This window comes from Crocodylus porosus, unplaced genomic scaffold, assembly GCF_001723895.1.
Source record: "Crocodylus porosus isolate Cpor-Errol unplaced genomic scaffold, CroPor_comp1, whole genome shotgun sequence".
In the NCBI taxonomy this organism is placed as follows: Eukaryota; Metazoa; Chordata; order Crocodylia; family Crocodylidae; genus Crocodylus; species Crocodylus porosus.
This window is the reverse complement of record NW_017728886.1, coordinates 239,545,163-239,565,498: the sequence shown is the minus strand read 5'-3', so window position 1 is coordinate 239,565,498 and position 20,336 is coordinate 239,545,163. Positions and strand designations below refer to the sequence as shown.

The 20,336-nt window shown below is 39.2% G+C and overlaps 1 protein-coding gene across 7 annotated transcripts in view; it reads right to left on the bottom strand.

The window, feature by feature from the left end:
- The window catches only part of OXR1 (oxidation resistance 1), a 414,124-nt gene that overhangs the window by 37,869 nt on the left and 355,919 nt on the right, over positions 1–20,336 (bottom strand). For 5 of the 7 annotated variants that reach the window (XM_019551781.1, XM_019551803.1, XM_019551790.1 and 2 more), the window contains one exon: positions 17,272–17,434. In XM_019551781.1, the coding sequence (XP_019407326.1) occupies positions 17,272–17,434 (163 nt within the window). Of the gene's footprint in view, positions 1–1,969; positions 2,056–17,271; positions 17,435–20,336 lie in introns of those variants that run through there. The other 2 variants (XM_019551828.1, XM_019551820.1) reach the window with 2 other exon arrangements.

Here is a 20,336-nt window from a genome sequence, read left to right as displayed (position 1 = left end):
GCACAAGCTTTCCAGAACCTCAGATCACTATCAGATGCTGTAAGATAACATTTCAAGTAACTAATCTTAGGTATTTTTGAGTTGCATTGCTAGCTGTAGTCCGCAGCCCTAGCTACAAGACAGGACCACTCTATTTTGGCTCTCACATGCCAGCAATCACTCAAGCATAATATTTAAGTTAGTTCAAAGGTGGGCTTTTCTACAAGCTCTACAGACACATTAGTGAAACAACCTTCAAAAGAAATCTTTCAGTTTAGGTACTGCCACTTGTGTTTCCTACTTTTTACATGGATAAAATAAAGAGCAGGAGGCTTAGTTATCTTATTTCTAGATCAGAAAAAAATTATCAGCTTTCTGTCCCTCCTCTAAACAAGAAAACATGGTCCCACAGCATAGGATCTCTTCTGTTTAGGTATATAATCTTCAGAAATATTTTAATCATTTTGTAGCAGTTGCCTACTGACCTTCCTAATTTCTTATCCACATATTCCAGAAGTGAGATAAAGTGGCTCTTACTATACCTCACAACAAAGGAACTTCTCATGTACGCTTCTTTAGCTTGGCCTCCATGATAAATAAGAGTTGGGGTGGGCAACCCAAAGAATACAGAGTAATCATTCCCCTTAGTGGCAGAACTGGGTATTAATAGAATGGCAGTAACTGTCCTCACATGATACAGTTACAATATGGTGATTTTTATCCACGTTAAGCTGTAAAATTCAACAGCTATGACCATTTTGAATTCTGGGCTCAGAAAATTAAGATATACAGCATGTCATGTAGAAACTGGCTTTTTTCTTTTTAAAAGAGAAACACAAAAAGTATTTTGCTATATTTTACCTTTCTTCTGAACTTGCAATGATGCTTACTATTTTTTGGATTTTGGACTGTTCTTTTCCCTCAACAGCAAAATGGAGATTACTATCTCAAGCATGTTTACAAAAATGACTAACTTTTCAAAACGTATTTACAGATCAAGACTTTATCATAATGTAATTTTACATTCGTATTTACATGTAAAACGTGACTAAGATTAACAGCATGTCAAACAGCAATAAAAAACAACCCCCCCAAAATATCAGACAAAACCAAACTCCTACACCACGCATCAAAACCCACAATGCTGCAATCCTTATAAAGCACAACATATGGTACTAGTAGCAGGTCTCTCTCCATCAGGGAGCTTGTCACAACCATAGCTGGAGTCTGAATGAAAGCTGTGTCTCTATATAAACAGTTCTAGAGCACCATGAGTACAGTATTGAACAGTACAGTATTGAACAGTCTCCTTAAGCTGCTCTCATTTTTTGAAGGGTTACTGATTATTTCTTCCTCCCTTCCTGCAAAATGTCCCACTGTTTTTTAAATATCTGTCAGCACAGGTGATTTTCTACACCTAATTTTCCTAAACGTATCAATGAGAAAGCATGGAAAATACATTTTTCCTTTTACTTACTACATTTGTCACCACTGTGATGCAGAAACATTTCAGAATGCTGCATAGTACTGACACAATTTCTAAAGCTATTTTTGCATATTTTACTGAAGCTTCACCATAAGTATAAAAATCAAGTAGAAAATTCAGGTATTTATAAACAACTAATTAAAACAAATTGCTTAACAGAATAATGGTCCCACAAATCTACTCGTAAAATTTGTTAAAATTAAAAATTCAAACCGTAAACCCTCATACATTACTTAAGTGATATGTATTGTAGGAAAGCCTGAAAGAGATGCACTGTTTTTTCTACACAATGCTAAACCAAATAATTAAAGGCTTCATGTGTTACTTGTAGCAGTCAGTGAGCATCAATATATGCACATACTATGACAAAAAGATACACCTTAGCATCCTTTATGCAAATTCTAAATTAAATTAAAAACTTCATGAAACTGTGGGTTCAACTGTGCACCATATCACAAGAATGCCAGCAACAGCACAAAATGAAAATACTACACTGAAAATTACCAGAGTGTATTTATGATTAACTGGTTGGTGTTTTCTTCCCTTCTTGATATACCAGAAAAGAGACATTTCCTTGCTAAAAGAATAAAAACACATAAGGCTGTTTCAAAGCATTCTCTCTACCTGCTATCAATTCCAGGCGTAGACACAGCCCCACTATAGTGACAGAACAGTTTGCTACATACACACACTTGACAGGCACGGCAAGGAACTAATCAGTGAACGTTATCTACCACCGAAGTGTATTGTGAGTGGTGACCATACAAGGAAAGAAAGGCTTCCTATGTTCAAGAGTGGTTGCAGTGCACCAGATTGCTGAAAAGGCCAAATCATTTAAAGAGACAGAATAATTTTAGCTGAACAACTCACAAGAACATTAAAATGTAGGGGATCAAAGCTGCTAACAACATTCAAAAAGTTGTTAAACTATAAACTAAATATATTCCTGTCCCTAACAGGTAGCATTTTCCCTAGCTTCATTTAAAAATAATTTTGTTGCAACTGTTCAACTGTAGTTTCTGTATAATTGTTTTTAAAAGGTTTTTTAAAAACTAGTTATTTGAATACATGAATGAGGAACCACACAGAGAATGTTACATTTAGCAAAGTAACCTCACCAAACATCTCTCAGAGTCACAACAAGAGCCAGCCAATCCCAGGGAAAGGCAGCTTAGAATATTTGAGGGAAATTTTAGAAGTTCAGTTCTACTCATAATGAAATCCCAGGGATTTTACTTTACTTTATGGGGGCCAGATTTAAGCCCAATTTTTCATAATCAGAATATATAACAAGCAGGTTCCTAACAGCTTGTATAACCCAAAACGTTCTCCAGATTATCAGGAAACACTTCCAGTAGCATTTTTATACATTCTCACAAAAGGAACTGGTGCTGCCTCCATGGCATTAGAATTCTTGCATACAACATGCCCCAAACATAATATGCACCTTATTTTGAAAAGCAGAATGAAGAAAAAGATTTTTTCTAGAGTTATGGCTGCATAGAGCAAGGACACAGCCTAATCTTCAGATGACTAACTTCCATTTCCTGCATAACTAAAGTTGAACCCACAGCTGCTGCTCAGAAGACTGGCCTCCAGGGGTGTGTCTATGAGTCTAAAAAAGAGCTAAAGAGTCTATGCAATAGAGAGACCATGAGTAGGAAAATCAGCTTCCCCACTTAATATGTACACTGCAATTTTGGGCAGCTGATTTTTGAGGAAAAAGTGAGAAAATATTGTAACATACAATTTATCCTGAAGCAAATGCACCATTAAAACAACCATAAAGCAGCATATAAGTGTATTCTATAGAAGTTATAGAATTCCAAACCAGTGACTACAAAATGCAAGTTATGAAGCACTACTAAAGAGATGCAGCTTCTAGAGTATATTTTAGAAGTTCTCTCAAACTAATTTTTTTTGTATATAATGAATTTAAAGTTCTACTCCATTCACACAAGCATTTTATATTGCTTGTGTTTTGTTAATTGAGAGTCTACAATTTCACATACATGTGCTTTACTGTTCAGATACCATTTATAGCTCAAATATTTAAAGTTATACAAAACAGTGTTCAACATTTAGCTCTTTAGCTTGATCCTATCCTTGTAAAGGGAATGCTAGGTAGTATTATAATAAGATTAAGTCACTGACCTAGTCTACTGTTATGCACTGCCCTAGAATCCAGATACTCTCACAAGGAATATCAACATTAAAAAACAGACAACATGCCCTAAATCTAAGAAACGGGACTCTTGATCTTCAGATCCAAGCCAGCCAAAACACTGAAGTAATTCAAACATTAAGACAGCCTGAATCATTGCTTTTCAATGCAGTATTTCTCAGAAGCAGGAACTAAAGAAATCAATTTGTCCCAATTTATGAGACCTGCCGAATATGCCAACCACTTCTGCTTATTATTGGCATAAAAAGTGAAGTGGATACCACTTTGAGAAAGGCAAATGAGTACACACAATATAGCAACTCATTATAGAGTTACTCAGATACTCTAAGATTCAGAAACATCACTAGCCAGTAATGATTAGATTTCATCAGGTACTGAAATAAGGAAGTTATCAAGATAATCTTATTAAATAAGTCCTTTTATGGAATATATCATTTGAACTGTTTGAGATATGTATTTTGGAAGCTAAGTGATACACAAAGTGAAGGAAAATTATTTCTGTCCTAAAGAGTTTCAAGTAGTTTCTCGGTACCTTTCCAATCCCAAAACATTTATGGAGAGATGCTAATCTCTCAATTCAAACCCCAGTTTGGCATCCTCTCATTTACAAAAATGAAGTCATTTCTCCCAAATGCTCTCTGATGTGCAGATAAGGCAGAATTCCTTCCCTGGTGGTGTCAGATGGCAGAAAGGCAGGGAGGTGTAGAAAGCTTTACTGTTGTTCAGCAATGAAGTTTAAATACAAAATTTAAACTTAAAATTTAAATCATCAGCAGGACAATCAATGGGTGACTTATTTTTCACCCAATGAAGTCGAACAGCTGTATTGGGACGTTATTTCTAGCCTCAGCAAGCTGAGTTAAGAAATCCACTATATTGGTTGCCATCAAAAAGCTTTGAGAGAGAGAGAGAGAGAGAGAGAGAGAGAGAGAGAGAGAGAGAGAGAGATGCTAGAAAGATGGCACAGTCCCCCATACCATATGCTGGTCTTAAGAGCTGGTGGGGAGACATCTCTTCCCAACCCTATTTGGTGCCTCTATGAAAGGGATGTGGCAACAGGTTCATTATACCTGGTTTCAAGAGTGTGACTCAGGAGAAAGCCTGGCCTTCACTAGACAAGTCTGCCCCCTCCAACTAATTCAGCAGCTTTAAGTACAGCATAAGCTACTGCTGCATAGCTCTAGACTTTCTAGTTATCAATTAGTCATGCTGCCAGGATCTTCTTGAAAAAGTGAATGAGACATGATGACTTTCAAACCATCTGCATCTCAGTTTAAACAAACAAACAACAAAACCTGCATGCATTTCCAACTTCAAGCTTTCTCCTGCTAAATTGCAAGGCCTGCTCCAAGCAACACACATTAGAATCTCTCAAAATTTCTCTTAGGTAACTGAATATAGGGATTGCAGTAGCTTCCTTCAAAACAGCATGCACAAATAGGGTAGCAGAAATAGTCATCCGTGGTTTAGGACCAACTATTACTACCATGTATCACTTCTCTTTTCTTTTTATATCTATCATTTGTAAATTTTTGTTTTTAGACTGTAATTCTCATTATTAATTTGCAGGCTTTTGGGGACAGAGGTATTTGTTTATCATTAGTATACAAGACAAAGACTTAGCGATGTTAGCTCACTGTGACTGTATACAGAACCTTGCGCCATGGACAACTGCTGATGTTCAGAAAGCAAGAGACCCTAAGACTCCAATACAGAGCAGCCTTTTGAAAAATATGCTTGTTAATGCATGCATTGTAATCAGAAGTCACATTTATTTTTAAAAAGGATGATGATGTGAGACAGAAAATAGGATGAGCATGACCATAACTTTCAACCACTTCAGAAAGCGGAGTTGTTGAGTCTGAGTATCATTGTGATAAGGTAATGGCTACATTTGCGTCCCCCTATAATGTTATAACTTAACTAAATAGCAGTAACTATAACCCTGAATGAAATAGGATTACAGTTCAAACAATTTTGCTCCACTTATACTTCTATAGGAGCATAAACAAATACACTGTAACAGCTTATATTAGTAATATTCCATATAAGTATGTCCACACCCTGAATCTGCACATTTCAAATAAGCATTTTATGCTAAAAAACTGACATTAAATGGACAGTAAATTGGAAAAAAAAATCTTATTTTAGGGAGCGGGTGAAGTGCCAAGTGGTCAGTTAGTAAAATGAAAAATTAAGCTCAGAAAATTGTGCGATTCATATTCCACCCTATCCCATGTAAGTTATGTACCATTTGCAACCATAAGCCTTTTACTTTAACACTTCATGTTCTTTCGACTGGCTTAGTGTTAACCAGGTTGTCAAAAGGCATTGTGATTGTATCACATCCAAAGAAATATCCACACACTCACAGGTCTACATTGAGAAGTGAAGAGAGATATATATGGAAAGGACTAATATTCAGCATGTTGAAGTTGGAAGCTGCTGCTTTTGATTCCAAATAGATATTGTGTTCTTTTTAATAAGTTTTAAATTTACCACATTTACTTGCAAACCACATGCTTATTTCTGTGTCAGAGCAGAAGCATGGAGATGCTGTAATGGCTGCCAAAGGCTCTGCTTCTCTCCCTTTTCTGCAGCCAGCATTCAGTAGGGACAGGGTCCAGTTTCAATTCTTTCATAACTGTGGAAATGGCAGTGGCAGTGAGAAGGTCAGACTAGCTCTTGCCTGAAGCAGCCAGTAAGCAGGCTGAGGGTAAGCCAGCCGGCTGCTCAGTGCAATTAGTTTTCAGCCATAATTGGAAAAATCTTTGTTTTTCTTCATTTCATCCTGCCTTCCCAAACCAAGGCGTCTCTCTTATGGGGGTGGAAGGGAAGGAGGGGAGCATGCAAGAAAATATTGTAGATTCTGACTGCAGACTCAGTGCCAGCTCCCATAAAGAACTTTGGACTTAAGTTAAATGTCACCTTAGTCCAGCGACAATCTTGAAAACTTTGCTCTACAGCTGCCCAATCAAGCCTCAGAAACCCATCTGGAAGATATCTGGAAATTCTACTTCTGCACAAAAGCAAAAGTGACTGATTTTTGACAGGCTAAGGGGCCTGGTTGAAGCCAAGGTCTGAACCTAATCCATGCCCGGGTGGCTAGGCATTCTTTCACTTGTTTCCCCCAAAGAGTAAGTCTAGTAGGCATGGTCAGTGTGCACCAGATACAGACTCAACACAACCCAATGACTGTTTCATATAAAATACTGAAACTGTCATAAAAATAAGGAGCATGAATGGGGAAACAAGATATTCCTTTAGTGCAGGAATGGGTAAAGTCTGGTCCACGCGCTGAATCTGGCCCATGATGAACTCCGTTTCCCAGCAGTCCCTGCTTGCATCACTGTGACCGGCTTCCATGCAGACCACAGGAAAGGTTGGGCTGTGACAGTGCAGGGCTAGATTTTCCATGGAGAGTTGGAGACCAGCCCCAGTAGCACTGGCAGGGTGAGCAACTGGGCATGGAGCTGCTCCAGGTCTGGGGTCTTATGACAATGATAGTAGGGTCTGGAGCTGGGGCAGAGCTGTGATCTGCTAAGCCAAGGGCATGCAGACAGTGGATCATGACTCTGCTGTGCTCTGTATCACACTGTCACCACTTTAAGATCCCGGCCCCAGCCCTGAAGCAGCTCCTTGCCCAGTCGCGTGCCCTGCCAGTGCTGCTGGGGCCAGTTTCCATGGAAACCTGGGCCCTGTGCTATCATGGTCCCGCCTATCTTGGGGTCTCCATGGAAACCAGTCACAGCAGGAAGGGGCTGTTGGGAAATGGAGCTGCCGGATCTGCAATTTTGCCCATCCCTGCTTTAGGGAGTGCTGTAATTAACTCAGGTACATGGTCAGGCTTCCTCTTCTGTTCTCTCTCTCTCTCTGGCCCTATGACACTGTAATTCTATTCTACAATGGTGCAGCTCCCAGAACAGCAATGATCTCATCTGGAACACAAATATTCTCCCATGAAGAGATACAAATCATTAGGCTATTGTACAAAGAGAGGGAACCAACATTTCCTCCTCTGACATTTTACAATTAGTCTGCTCTGTTTTGTGGGAAGAAGGGTTTTAACCACCTAACTTTAGGAGGAGGGCTCCCAATTATTTTTTCAGAAAGGATGGATGCACATCCAGATAGCCCTAAGTGATGTGGCAGAAAGGCAAGTTTTAACATTTAGCTTTGTACCTGGTAAGCAGCTGCACATATGCTGACCTTAGTTTCCAGATCATGTTGGCTGTTTTGGACTCCATTTGAGGCATGTAAGTATACATGCAGGCTAAGAAGTCTGAATTCCACTCCAACAGCCTAAAAATTGGATGCTAATACCTAAATTTTAGCACCCAAGTTTTCTAGTAGAATCAGCCCCAAGTCAGTTGCTCACGTGTCACTGATAACTGTACCATTCAACTGAACTACAGAGGCACATCCTACATTTTTCTAAGCCTCAGCAGTTTGCTTAGTACTTAGTGGAACTTTCAGAAGTTACCATGTTATAAGTCAGCTAATACCCTCCCCCAAGAAAGCTCAACAAGGTTATCCTCAGCTTTTTTTATTACGGCTGGTAACGTCCTAAGAATGTGGCCCCAAAGAGCTTAAAGACCTGCTGAAAGCACAGAAATGTCCATACCCATCATGCCAGTCTCACTGTGGTCTCCAGGGAGAATAGCTTCAAAGAAATAGCAGTGTCTGGGAATCTCATAGATCACCAGTTACTTTGCAGCAAGACAGTTTCTTGCTTTCATGGGAGACAAGTCAGCTTTATGCTGGAGCTTTCTTAGTGCTATTTGGGAAGGACCATTACACAGCACTTCAAATAAAATACGTTGTTCTTTCCAAGAAGTTTGCTTCTCCTAAAGTCTTTTCCTAAAAAATGACTTTATACTATAATGCCACATACTGTAGAGTCTGTATGACATTTTGTATCCAGAGTGAATACAGAGAAGTGGTCTCAGTGAGGGGACACATCAAGAGACTTCTGTGCAGTAAACATCTCTCTGCCCTTAAGAAATTGGTGGTCATGATCAATTCATAGACAGATTTACAGGTCCAGAAAGGGGTAAACTGCCTCGAGTTGCAGTTCATTAACATCACCAAACATATGGCCAATAGCAGAGAAAAAGTGTGCCGAAAGTGCAGTGATCATACAGAAACCTGAACACTGTGATGAAGAGATACCCTTCTATGAAGAAAGCTGCTACACAAAATAAACCACAACAAAAACAATACAAAGTCTAAAATGGAGATTTAGCCATCTTAACCATCAATCGCTGATGACCAAAAATCCAAATGCTAAATTTAAAGAGAGGTTTTGCAATTTGTGCTTTGAAATATAAACTAAAATGTTGATTAAATGCCCTGTTCTTGAGTACTGCCATGCAAAAGAAAGGGTATTTTGAAATTACCCAAGGTAATTGAGTGAGCCTGGTGAGTTCCAGATCTCTAAAATGCAAAAACAGGTCAATGAAAAACAAATCTACCCCTGTCCAACCCCTGTTTCTCAAATCAGCATACCTATTCTTCCTGTGTTTTGAACTGATACTATAGCATAACCACTAGTCCAAAGTCACATTCCTGTTAACTGTATGTGCCTTTTATCAAAGCATATCTACACACTCCTTACAAATCAGTTAAGTTTTGCATCCACAATACATAGGTAACAAAGTACTACTTCAGAAAATCATAAATACCACATGCTTTGCCTGAAAGCCATTTCCCACCTACCCATGTCATGTGATAAAACTTCCCAGAACAGATTCAGAGTTGGCAATATAATTCCTGAACCATGATGGCTACATCACTCTAACACTGCCTTTTTTAGACAGTCATTCATACTTTCATCAGCTAGTTATTACTAGATAATTCTAGTATAGCATCAAAACTAGCCAAAGTCCATTTCCACCCATTTTTGTCCTCCTGAATACAAGGTTTTGCAAATATCTAAGCTGCATTCTAGTATTTCTTCTCTTTTCACATGATAATTTTGAGATGTGACCAATAAGATCCCTTTTCATGGTTTGATGTCAGATAACTATTGCAATAACACAGTTACATTAAATCCATTAATTTTATTTTGGAATCTATTTAATGCACAGGTCTTTTAAAATTTCTAGGTTTCTGTCCTTCATGATAATTACAGCTTTTAAAGTAATTCTACAACTGTTTGCAAATCACTATATTTATCCATATGTCTACATTTTAAAGCCTTAAAACATATACATTGTGCTTTCTGCTCAGAGGTCTGCTTTGTTTTTTATAGAGCTATTTTTTTTTTAAGTTTCAACTTCTTCAGTGTTTACAAGAAAATGATGCTACACATGTTGATAACTGTATTAATAGGTACGACCAATGACAATATAACTTATGTAAATAAGCCGGATCAGTTCCAATCACTGGAACAAATGCAATCATAAAACAGACGACCAAACTATTTTTGGATGTGTCAATATCAGAAAGCTACTAGACAATCTTACTGTGCTAGGAAAAAATGCATCTGTTCTTTCTGTACATTTTCTGTTGCTAGGAGTACTAGTAAAAAAGACACAGAAACTGTCCACAAAAAAAAAAAAAAATCCATCAACTGACACTACCCTTTTCAGACAGTTATTGTCCAAAAATATCCTTGCCTCTCTCCTAATTACTTAGGGCTGCCAACCCTCCAGGATTGCTCTAGAGCAGGGGTGGGCAAAATGCAGCCAGGGGGCCAGATGCAGCCTGCCAGGCCATTCTATCTGGCCCATGGGGCCCCTAGAAAATTTAGAAAATAAATATTAATCTGCTCTGGGCTGCCTGTCATGTGGCCCTCGATGGCTTGCTGAAATTTAGTAAGCAGCCCTCTGCCCAAAATAATTGTTTGCCCCTGCCCTAGAGTCTCCGGCAATTAGATATAATCTCCAGGAGAGTCACCCGGGACATAAATGATGGGGCATTCGTTAAAATAAATATTAAATGTTGAATCCAATTTATATAGCAGTCCAATGGGTTTTTAAATTGTAACAGTAATGTACATTTGCTGCCTTCTTCAGTACAGCAGATCAGTCATTAATGTCATTACATCATGTGATGAAACCTCCTAGAATAGATTCAAACAGAGTTGGCAGCCCTATAATTCCTGGACTACAATGACTACATCACTCTAACACTACCTTTTTCAGACAGTTATTCATGCTTTCATCAGCTAGTTATTACTAGATAGTACTAGTTATTTAGTACCAGTGATTGATAAAATTGTCACAATCTATACATTTAATGCCAGTGAAGTCCAGTGTATACCTATAAGCATCATGAAGACTCCATAATTTTAGCTCCCAGTCTTACTCTGCAAATCCCTACAAAGAACCTAACTTGGATAGTGGACCTCAAAACTCAGCCTCATTTCAACTTTTAAGACTAGGGCAAAATTTAAGCAGCTTCTCCCCAGAAGAGATAAGTTTTTCTCAAAACTATCTGCATCTAAACACAAATAAGACATCCTTTTTGAGAAAACCTTTATCCAACTACTCATTTCCAACAATATTCTCAAGCCTTTAGGCTTATAATTACCAAAAAACCCACCTCTTGAATTCACGCTGATATCTGTACATCAGTTACATTTACAGAGACAGACCAAACTGTAGCAAATTGAATTAGGCAGATAAAGTTATTTGGGTAAATGTGACATCTTCTGTTAGACCAAATGAAGAGGTGGAAAAATTATTCTTTGCAAGTTTTTGAGAACAGGTGCCCTTCTTCAGGCATAGGAAGAATTTCCTGGTGTTCGTTTTCTCTCTAGGGTTAACTAGAAGTTTAAGCCAGTATGCAAAATGCAGTCTGTAAAAATACAACTGTGTAGCAGGGAAGATCAGAGGCACAGGAGTTAATGGGTGTGAGACAAGTAGGTTGGGAGGGGGAAAGGGAACAAAAGAGGGGAATGTTGACAGTTGATAAAACGTAGCTAGTAAATGTAGAGAGGTTTACCTCAGCTTATTAGATGGCAGACAGGTTATAATATGCCATAAATCCCATGTCTATATTTAGTCCATGATTTTTTGCATCCAGTAGATTTATGAAGTGAAGTTCATTGGCTCATCTACAAAATTCCCTTTGAGGATTAGAACCAAGAGACTGGAGAGGGAGTGGTTGTCTTGTGGGAAATGTGTACCCACAGGTAATTGGGTATTTTTATCTTTGATAGATTTTCAGTGTGCATTCATTTTGGTACGCAGCTGTTTATTTTCCCCTATGTGTGCCTGAAAGCTTGCAAAGGACAATTTTTCCAATTATTCGGTTGGTCTAATAAAAGTTATCACGTTTACCCAAATAACCTTGTCTGCTTTTGTCCTTAGATCAACATGACTACAACCAACACCCCCCAAAATATAGCAAATTGAATTATGCACTCAGTTTCTTATAAACTTGTGCAATGTTGAATATTCAAAAGTAATCCAAGCTGTTTCACTTAGATTTTTTAATGCTGTCTATGCAACACTGTGGATCACAGTAACACTGACCCTGTAACTAGACATCAAAACATTGGAGATTGCCTCATTTCAGGGAAAAGGGCCACAAGAAGTAAACATGATGTATATTTTCTACTTAGAGTATTTCCACCTTCATTCCCTAATTCTTTGAATAAGAGTAGGCTCCTTACTAAAGTGTTCCTGCAGTTGTACCAGAAGCTTCACACATGTCAGAAAAGTGGCAGAGAAATGCAGAGAAGCCATTTACTGATTTTCTTCGCTCCCTTACTATTTCTGGAACTCCACGCAGCACATTGGGAACAAAATCTTGAAAAATCTTGAGCAATAAAACATTATTTTCCCAGAAGCTACAGACTGTTACAACTTTACTCAAGGAGTTTGGAAGACAGATGCTTAACCTTCATCCTAGTAATGGAGCAGCTTTGAAGTAAATTACAAAGACACTGTTCACCTGCTCTGCTGAAACATCTGAAATAGCCAGCAGCTGACAGAAGGGAGATAGTAAGATAAAGGAAGGAAGTTTAAAAGAGAATTTATAAACTGAAAGAAGTGCAGTGTATTGGAGTGTCATTTACATAATCCAATTTATGACTGCTCTACAAATTAATATTTTCTAGCACACCGTACAAAAAAATATTGGAGTTTAACTTCCTAGAGTGACAGGTTGAGGTATATTTAATTGTCATCTGCTTACAATTTCTGCCGCAAAAATAGGGCCAAGTACAGACATTCATTTCTACCAGTAAAAATTTCTGAAAATTAGGCTAGGAGCTGGAGCATGCATGCCTTCTAGTATCCTGACTGGAAAGCTATACAAGCAAACTCTCCAACCAGGGGTCACCCGAGGGCCATTCTCTGGGCCACCCCTACCCACCCACCCACCCATGGGGATCCCATAACTTGAAAGCTTGTGCTCTCTGTTGCCCGAGAAGGCAGCAGGCTATCAATAGGCAACCTCTCTGACTTTAAATCGCCTTGTGAAATCCAGGTGGGTGGCACCTGGGGTGATTTAAAGCTGGAGGTATGTGGAAGCAGGGGAAGGGATAAACTCCCCTTTCCCAACTACCCAGGTTTAAATCACACCTAGTACATCTATCTGTGCACTTTAATTCATGTTAGCCTATTTTAATGTGCATTAAAGCATCACTTAAAAACTATATATGCACATACATGCACACACATATATGCAGGTATATGTGTATGTATGCATATGTACATAGGTGTATATACAGATGTGTGTATATTATGTGCATCTGTATTGTGCTTTTTACTTAATGCGCATTAAAATAGGCTAATGCTCATTAAGCATCACTTAAAAAACATGCTCTTTAATTAATATCAAGTGGGGCATTAAGTCAGGCTAAAGCACATTTTTCTAGTACTGTACCTCACTATGGAGGGCACCTATACACAAGCACAGAGGCTGGTCTGATGTGCTGGAATTACAGCATGTCAAAGCAGACTCAGAGTCTGGTGAAGCATGGAAGTCTCCTGTGTCTCGTGTATTAGTGTCCTTGTGCTTAAAAATGGCAGCAGAGGTGCTTGAACTAAAGCTAATCAAATGACCTTCAGTTCTATCACCTGCTGCCATTTTTAAGTGCAGGGATGCTGACACAGGAGACACAGTGGTGTTTTAATTAGAGCAGTTCTAATTAAAGCCCCCCACCCCCAGAGCACATGTAAAAGTGCCTGGAGATACTAGACTTAATGTGCATTAACTAAAGCAAGTTAATACATGTATAGATGCACCCACTGGTGTGCCACCAGTTAAATGCCTGCAGGCCATGCACTGGGATAGGATGGCTTTTTTGGCCCTGGTTCCTACCCCCAGGGCTTTCAATCCCTTCCTGGGTAGCATTTAAAGCCTGGGGCCAGGAACTAGGCTGGGGAACAGCATCCTTAAACCCAATCCATGGAAATCCTTTGTGGTTCCAAGGCTGCCCAAGTCCAGACATCTTTGCAGCCACAAAGCAAAGCTGTTTCCCACCCCCTGCAGGCATCCCAGTGCAACCGAGGCATGAGTGGGGTGAGGGACAATGCTTCTATGACTGCAAAGCAGGGAGGGACAAGGAATTCTCTCAGGGCTGGAACCATCCAGCAGCTCTAGGAGATCTTTGGCCCTGCCTGCAGTCTTCTGGGTGGAGGTTGAGGAGGGCACTAAATGAGGGCTCTTCCAATGGCAAGAACCTGGCAGGGTTCCAGGATTGTTTCCACTTAGGGAAAGTGTCTTCTTCCCCTAAACCCCATCAGGACTTGTAGGACAGAAGCCAGGGTCCACACAGGTTTCCCTGACAGCTGGCTCAAGGAACCAGTGTCCGTCTTTCCTCCTAGGAAGGGTGGTAGGAGAGCAGAGGATTGAGAGATACTGGGCGTTTCTCTCTAAGGGAAGTGTACAGGCATTCAAGTTAGATCACATGAGAAAGTGTCCTCATATGTAACAGATCCAGAGGCCTTATTACATGTTTGCTTGCAACAGTCGTGAATCATTGGAATACAGTGACCTATTAAAACGTGTATGTATTAGGATAAAACTCTCACCTGAAAGGGATCAATGTTGCAATGCCATGAGGTCACTTAAGACATGCTAAATTTCTTGAACATGCCTCTGTTTGCATTTTATCTGCACTTACGGCTCCAATTCATGAGCAGCGAGCCTGCTCCAACGTAGTGTAATTACAGTGCATACTATATTACACTCCAACGGTGCCGTAATTACAGAATGTTGGAGCAGATTCAATTAATCGAGTCTGCTGGACTGTCGTAATTGCTGCGCTCCAGCGGCCTCTAGTGTCTTGTGTGTCCTTACACTTCAACATGGCAGTGGGAGGCCTTTATCTAAAGCTTGTTTGAAGAGCTGTGGATAAAGCGCCCCTGCTGCCATTTTGAAGTACAAGGATGCTGAGACACAAAGCACCCAGTGTGTCTCAATTAGCGCAGCTCTCAGAGCTGCTCTAATTAAGGCACCCCTTCTCCCAACTCCCAGAGCACACGTGTAAATGCACTCAGTGTTAAGTTGAACATGTGATACCACCCTTCCTGCAGAAAAGCCAGTTCTCTTCCACAAGAAATCTCTTGAACTTTGAAAGGCTTTTATTCCAGCACAAATGAAAATGTTTGTATATAGCCTGTATCTGAACATGAAAAGGAGCTTTTTGCAATTGGGCTGAAACATCAATCGGGTAACCAAAGTTTCAAGATTTAAATTACAGGCCATTAAATGATCGTCCTTCCTCCCAACACACATTCTAATAGATTTTCTCTATTCTTAGAGGTGGTTTCTAGCTGCCCCCTAAACGGCACTGTGGCTTCTTTAAGAAGCAGATGTTTGTCTTTCTTAAATTGGGCAATGTTGACAGTTATGGGCTTTATTCTCATACATTTCTTGGACTATGATGGCTACAATAACGCTCCAAACTTACTATTTTAAGGGAATTAGATATTCAAAATCAACAGATTTGCACGAGTGTCTTTCTTCTTAGCCTGGTCTCCAAAGAGTACTGCCATGAAAAAGACTCAAATACAGCGTGGTTTGTAGGTTTCCTCCACATGCCATGAGTGGGAAAAAGCCGTGGTACAGTTAATGTCTGAGGGAGGGGGAAAAGATTGCTACATGTCATATAATAGGAACTCCTCAGGAGTTTGGGCCCTAAATTATTTTAAAATGAAAAGAATTGGCTTCATTCATCAGAATGGAAAAGCGAGGTATACTGGAAAGTTTACTGAAATGAAACACAAGCTATGATGTGCAGGGTACTGTATATTAAATGCCTTTATGCCTGGGCCCAGTTGTCAAGAGCATTATTTTGAACCTTCAAACATTCACTCACATATGCTTTCTTTTTCTAGTTACGGTAACTGATTACCAGACCAGGATTTGGGCATCAATATACAAAGCAAAGTGGAAAAGGGTTGAAAGTGAGGACCTGAAGAAGTACAGCTTGTGAGAGATACTCACGTAGAATAGCATTCTGAACACTTGCAATGAGCCACTTAGGCTGTAAAAGTATTTTGGTTTGGAATAGATTACATAAAGCTTCTGACAAGGGTATTATAGAGCTTGGACTTTTCACTTATACCCCTAATTTCAAGGGTTTAAAAATACAGAAAAAAAGTTCTCAAAATGCTGGTACTTGTGTTTAGTGTAATGTAACAATTTTTTAAAAAAAAGTTGGATGTTTAAAAGGAAAAGAAACAAAAAACAATAAGATTTCTGGTACTCCAATAAAAATACAGTATATACACAAAAAATACAGTATGTACACAAACATTGTTAGGGCTTTGCATATGTTATACAAATTAGACAACACAAAAATACATCTTTATTGTTATAAAAGACCATATTTAACTTGTGTACAGGTCATTAGAATGGAGAAATTTGATGCACAAATTTGACTGCACAGGACTATAAGCACCTTTCTTCATGTGCACACTTAAAAACATACTAATATGTTAGCTGCATACAAATATAAGGATGTATCCATAGAAACACAGTGCTCACTGATGTACAGGATAACCATCATTTTATTACAAAGAAGCAGATGCATGCCAACAGTTACTATATATTTATGATTAAAATAGTAATCCAGGCAATAAGGTTTTTTAAATGAAAAATACGATTTCCACATTAATCCAAAAATTTACAATTTACAAAATGTATACACGTTTATGACATATTACTGCTTTTCTTGTATGTTAGCTTTATCTACATTTTAAGATTCTCACACAAGTCTTTGCAAGTGAAAAGAATTCATACAAGAATGCAGAGTGAAGCCAGAATAGGACCGTTCAGTGTGTTTGACTGACTAAGCCCGCTCCATTAAAATTACTTTCTTTTTTTTTTTTGGGTACAATGTGATAAAATATTCTCGGCTTACATTTCTTTCAATCACTTTCAGATGCATACTGTGTTCTAGAATACCATTTTCTGTATACAAGAACTATGCATTTGTAATTGATGAAATGTTGCCTGAACTGATGTTAGAGCTAGGATGGCATAAATTAAACCACTGAGTGATTATTGTAAATGAACTGATAAAATATACTATGAGTTTATTACTTCATGTATATGGATATATAGTTTCTTCTTAAGTCACCTTTATTTGCATCAAAATATACTTCAAAATGTTTAAAAGGATAGGGAAGCAAAGATTTGACAATGTTCTTCCTACCTCCCATTCCTTAGAAGCAGTTTCATTAGTGGAATCCTCACTAACTTCAGGCTCTTCATTCTTCTTTACCACTATAAACCCAGGCTCTCTAATGGATTCTCCAGTATCTTCTGCATATACTTCTGGACTCCACTGAACAAAGAAGGCATATAAGTGATCTGTCCTGAAGGAGAGGGGAAAAATGAAATTAGGCAGGTGCTAATATGTCAAGATAACTTTTTTCTGCTTTACAACTGTATGAAATTAGAAAAGTCATCATAATTAATATATACTCTTTCCAATGTAGTGCCTGATGTTAAAAGTGGATTAAAAGGCTTTACTTGGCCAGCTTACCTGTCATTTGCACCGATTAGCACAATACATTAAAGTCCGAAATTAGGAGTTTTTCCACACTGAGATTAAGCCAAAATCTGAATAGACAGGTTTGCACTTGCATTTCCTCATTGTCTCCCTCGGGTACTAATGCAGAAAGTAGCAAATAGCATTCTGGTTTCTGTAGGTCCCAAAGGCAGAAAGTCGGATATGATTCCACTGTTTGGGACAGTGGGATGCCAAAGGATGCCACAGAAAATTGTTACCAATTCCTACGTGTTATGAAATTCTGAGAATTCTTAGTGCATGGGAGATTTATGGGAATGGCACAGTGGAGCTGCTACAACAGGGTTTGGCAACCTGTGGCTCACGGACTGGATCTAGTCCATGGACCCGGGGCTCAGCAGCAGGAGGTCTTTGGCTGCAGGCACTCTACACATGCTTTCACAGGGACAGACAAACAGTGGTCGGGTTCTAGTGCCTATCTACCTCTTATCCAGGATGGATCATTCCAGCCCACAGCTGGAAAAAGGTACCTACCTGTGCTACAGTATTTGTCCACCATGGACATGATAGTTTTATTACCTTTGGGAATGGGACTCAGAATCTTTCCTTCCCTTTTCAAGGGCTTCCCTTGTGGTCGACTTGGGTATTTTGGAATAACACTAAGGACAAGATTTGGCCCAGAGATGAAAGAGGAGAACACGTGCTATCTTGCCTGAACTGTCATTTAGAGATTAGTCAGAGAGCACATCTAATTGCATGGGAAAAAGTTCTTAGAGGGCTCTATTGGAGTCTTTTCTATACATCTTTCTAAAGATAAAAATAGCACATGAAAAGTGTTTGTCTGAAAGTTGATGTTAATTTTATGAACTTTAATGATTTAAAAATAAAAGATAATGGATATTGAAATGATGTATTGGGAAAGAGGAGGAGGATGGGCTTCATAGCAAAAGGGGCTGAGGCAGAATATGTTACAAATAAAAACATTTTAAAACAAAACTGGCCTGTAACTTATAATCAAGTGTCTTTAAAACAAAACAAAACAAAACAAAACTAGCTGAGGCATTCTCTTGGTCTTCAATATTAATTTTTAATGAACACTGGAAATGCAAAAAATTTCATGAATAGAACACTATCAAAATAATTCCAATTTTATAAAGTTGATGCAATATGTCATATACCCCGGAACATAATGCACACCTTGTTTTTGAAAGGCAAACTGAAGAAAAAGATTTTTCCAGAGTTATGACAGCACAGAACAGGGATAGAGCTTAAATTTTCAGCTGACTCATCCTCCTTTTTCAGCTTAAAGACAAAACCCCAGCTGCTGCTCAGAAGACTGTCTCCATGGGTAGATATATGATTTTGAAAAGAGCTAGAGAGGAATCCAGAGATCAGAGAGTAGGAGCAGCTAGTAAAACTGCCAAGGACAGGATGGTCATATGTCCTGATCTAGCTGAGAGAGTCCCGGATTTTGGAGGCTGGCCTTGGCCAGCTGGTGTGAATCAAATGAGCATCCCAGAAAGGCAGGGGTGCAAAATGCAGTCTGGCAGAGAAGCAGAGCAATGTGGGCCTGGTGGGCCTGGCACACCATGCTACCCCTCCCCTGTCTTTGCCTGAAGCAGTGCTGCTGACATGGGAAAGGGGGTTGGGGTTGGGGGGAAGAGGGAAGCAGCAGTGTCTCAGATGTCCTTCTGGTAAGCCTATCTAAGGAAGAGTAGCTTGATTAGTCACACCTCAAGGCCATTCAGAAGGAGAGACAATCGTTAACACCTGTGGAGTGACTCCATCAGCCAACTCCTTGAATAATAATGCTACAGTTGCTGAAGGGTGTTCCTATCCCAGACAGAAAATCAGCTTTGCTATTTAATATGCACAACCAAATTTGGGTGTGCTCAGCTCAAGCAGGGGAGAGGGGTGTGTGTGTGTGTTGTACGTGAGACTATACGGCATTCTGATTTTTTCAAAGGCATGTGATTTAGTATTACATGACATTTTGAAAAAAAAACATGCAGTCAAAGGAATTAACAGGACACATTAAATATCAAAATGTGGTTAATTGGGAAAGACTTCAAAAGTGGGACCACCACTAGTGGTCTTTCTTAGGACTGGCTGTTGGTCAATTATAACTTTTACTGATGACTGTGAAACGCAAGCTGAGTTAGGCCTACTCACAGAAGATAAAATACAAAATACTGATGACAACTGCATACTGCAAAAGGATGGAAGTTTCAGACTGGACCTTCGATAGGTGTCTCCTGATTTTCTCGTGTTTTGCATTAGTGGTTCCCTTGATCTTCCAAGGACAACGCCTCAAAAACTTTGCGTTTTCCTGGTTGTTAGTCCATTTCTTGATATATTCCAACTTAGTAGAATTTGTTAACCTCTTATTATTGAGAAAGGTAACTCAATCAAAATTGAGAATTTCTGATAACCAATAACACACAGTTTGACTAACAGGATTTTCCTGTTAATTACTGCTTGGAATTCACTCTTGATTTACAAAAGTCCTTTTTCAGATATGTAGGGAGCCGGAGGAAAAGCAAGGGCAACACTGGACCCCTGCTGAACCAGATGGGGCAACTGACAACTGATCCCCAGGAAAAAGTAAACCTATTAAATGGGTACTTTGCATCCGTCTTTCATCAGTCCCATGGGACACCTATACCCACCACGGGACAGGGCGGTCTGGGTGAGAAAGATTCCCTGCCCTCCATAAATGCTGACCTCATGAAGGAAAATCTTGAGAA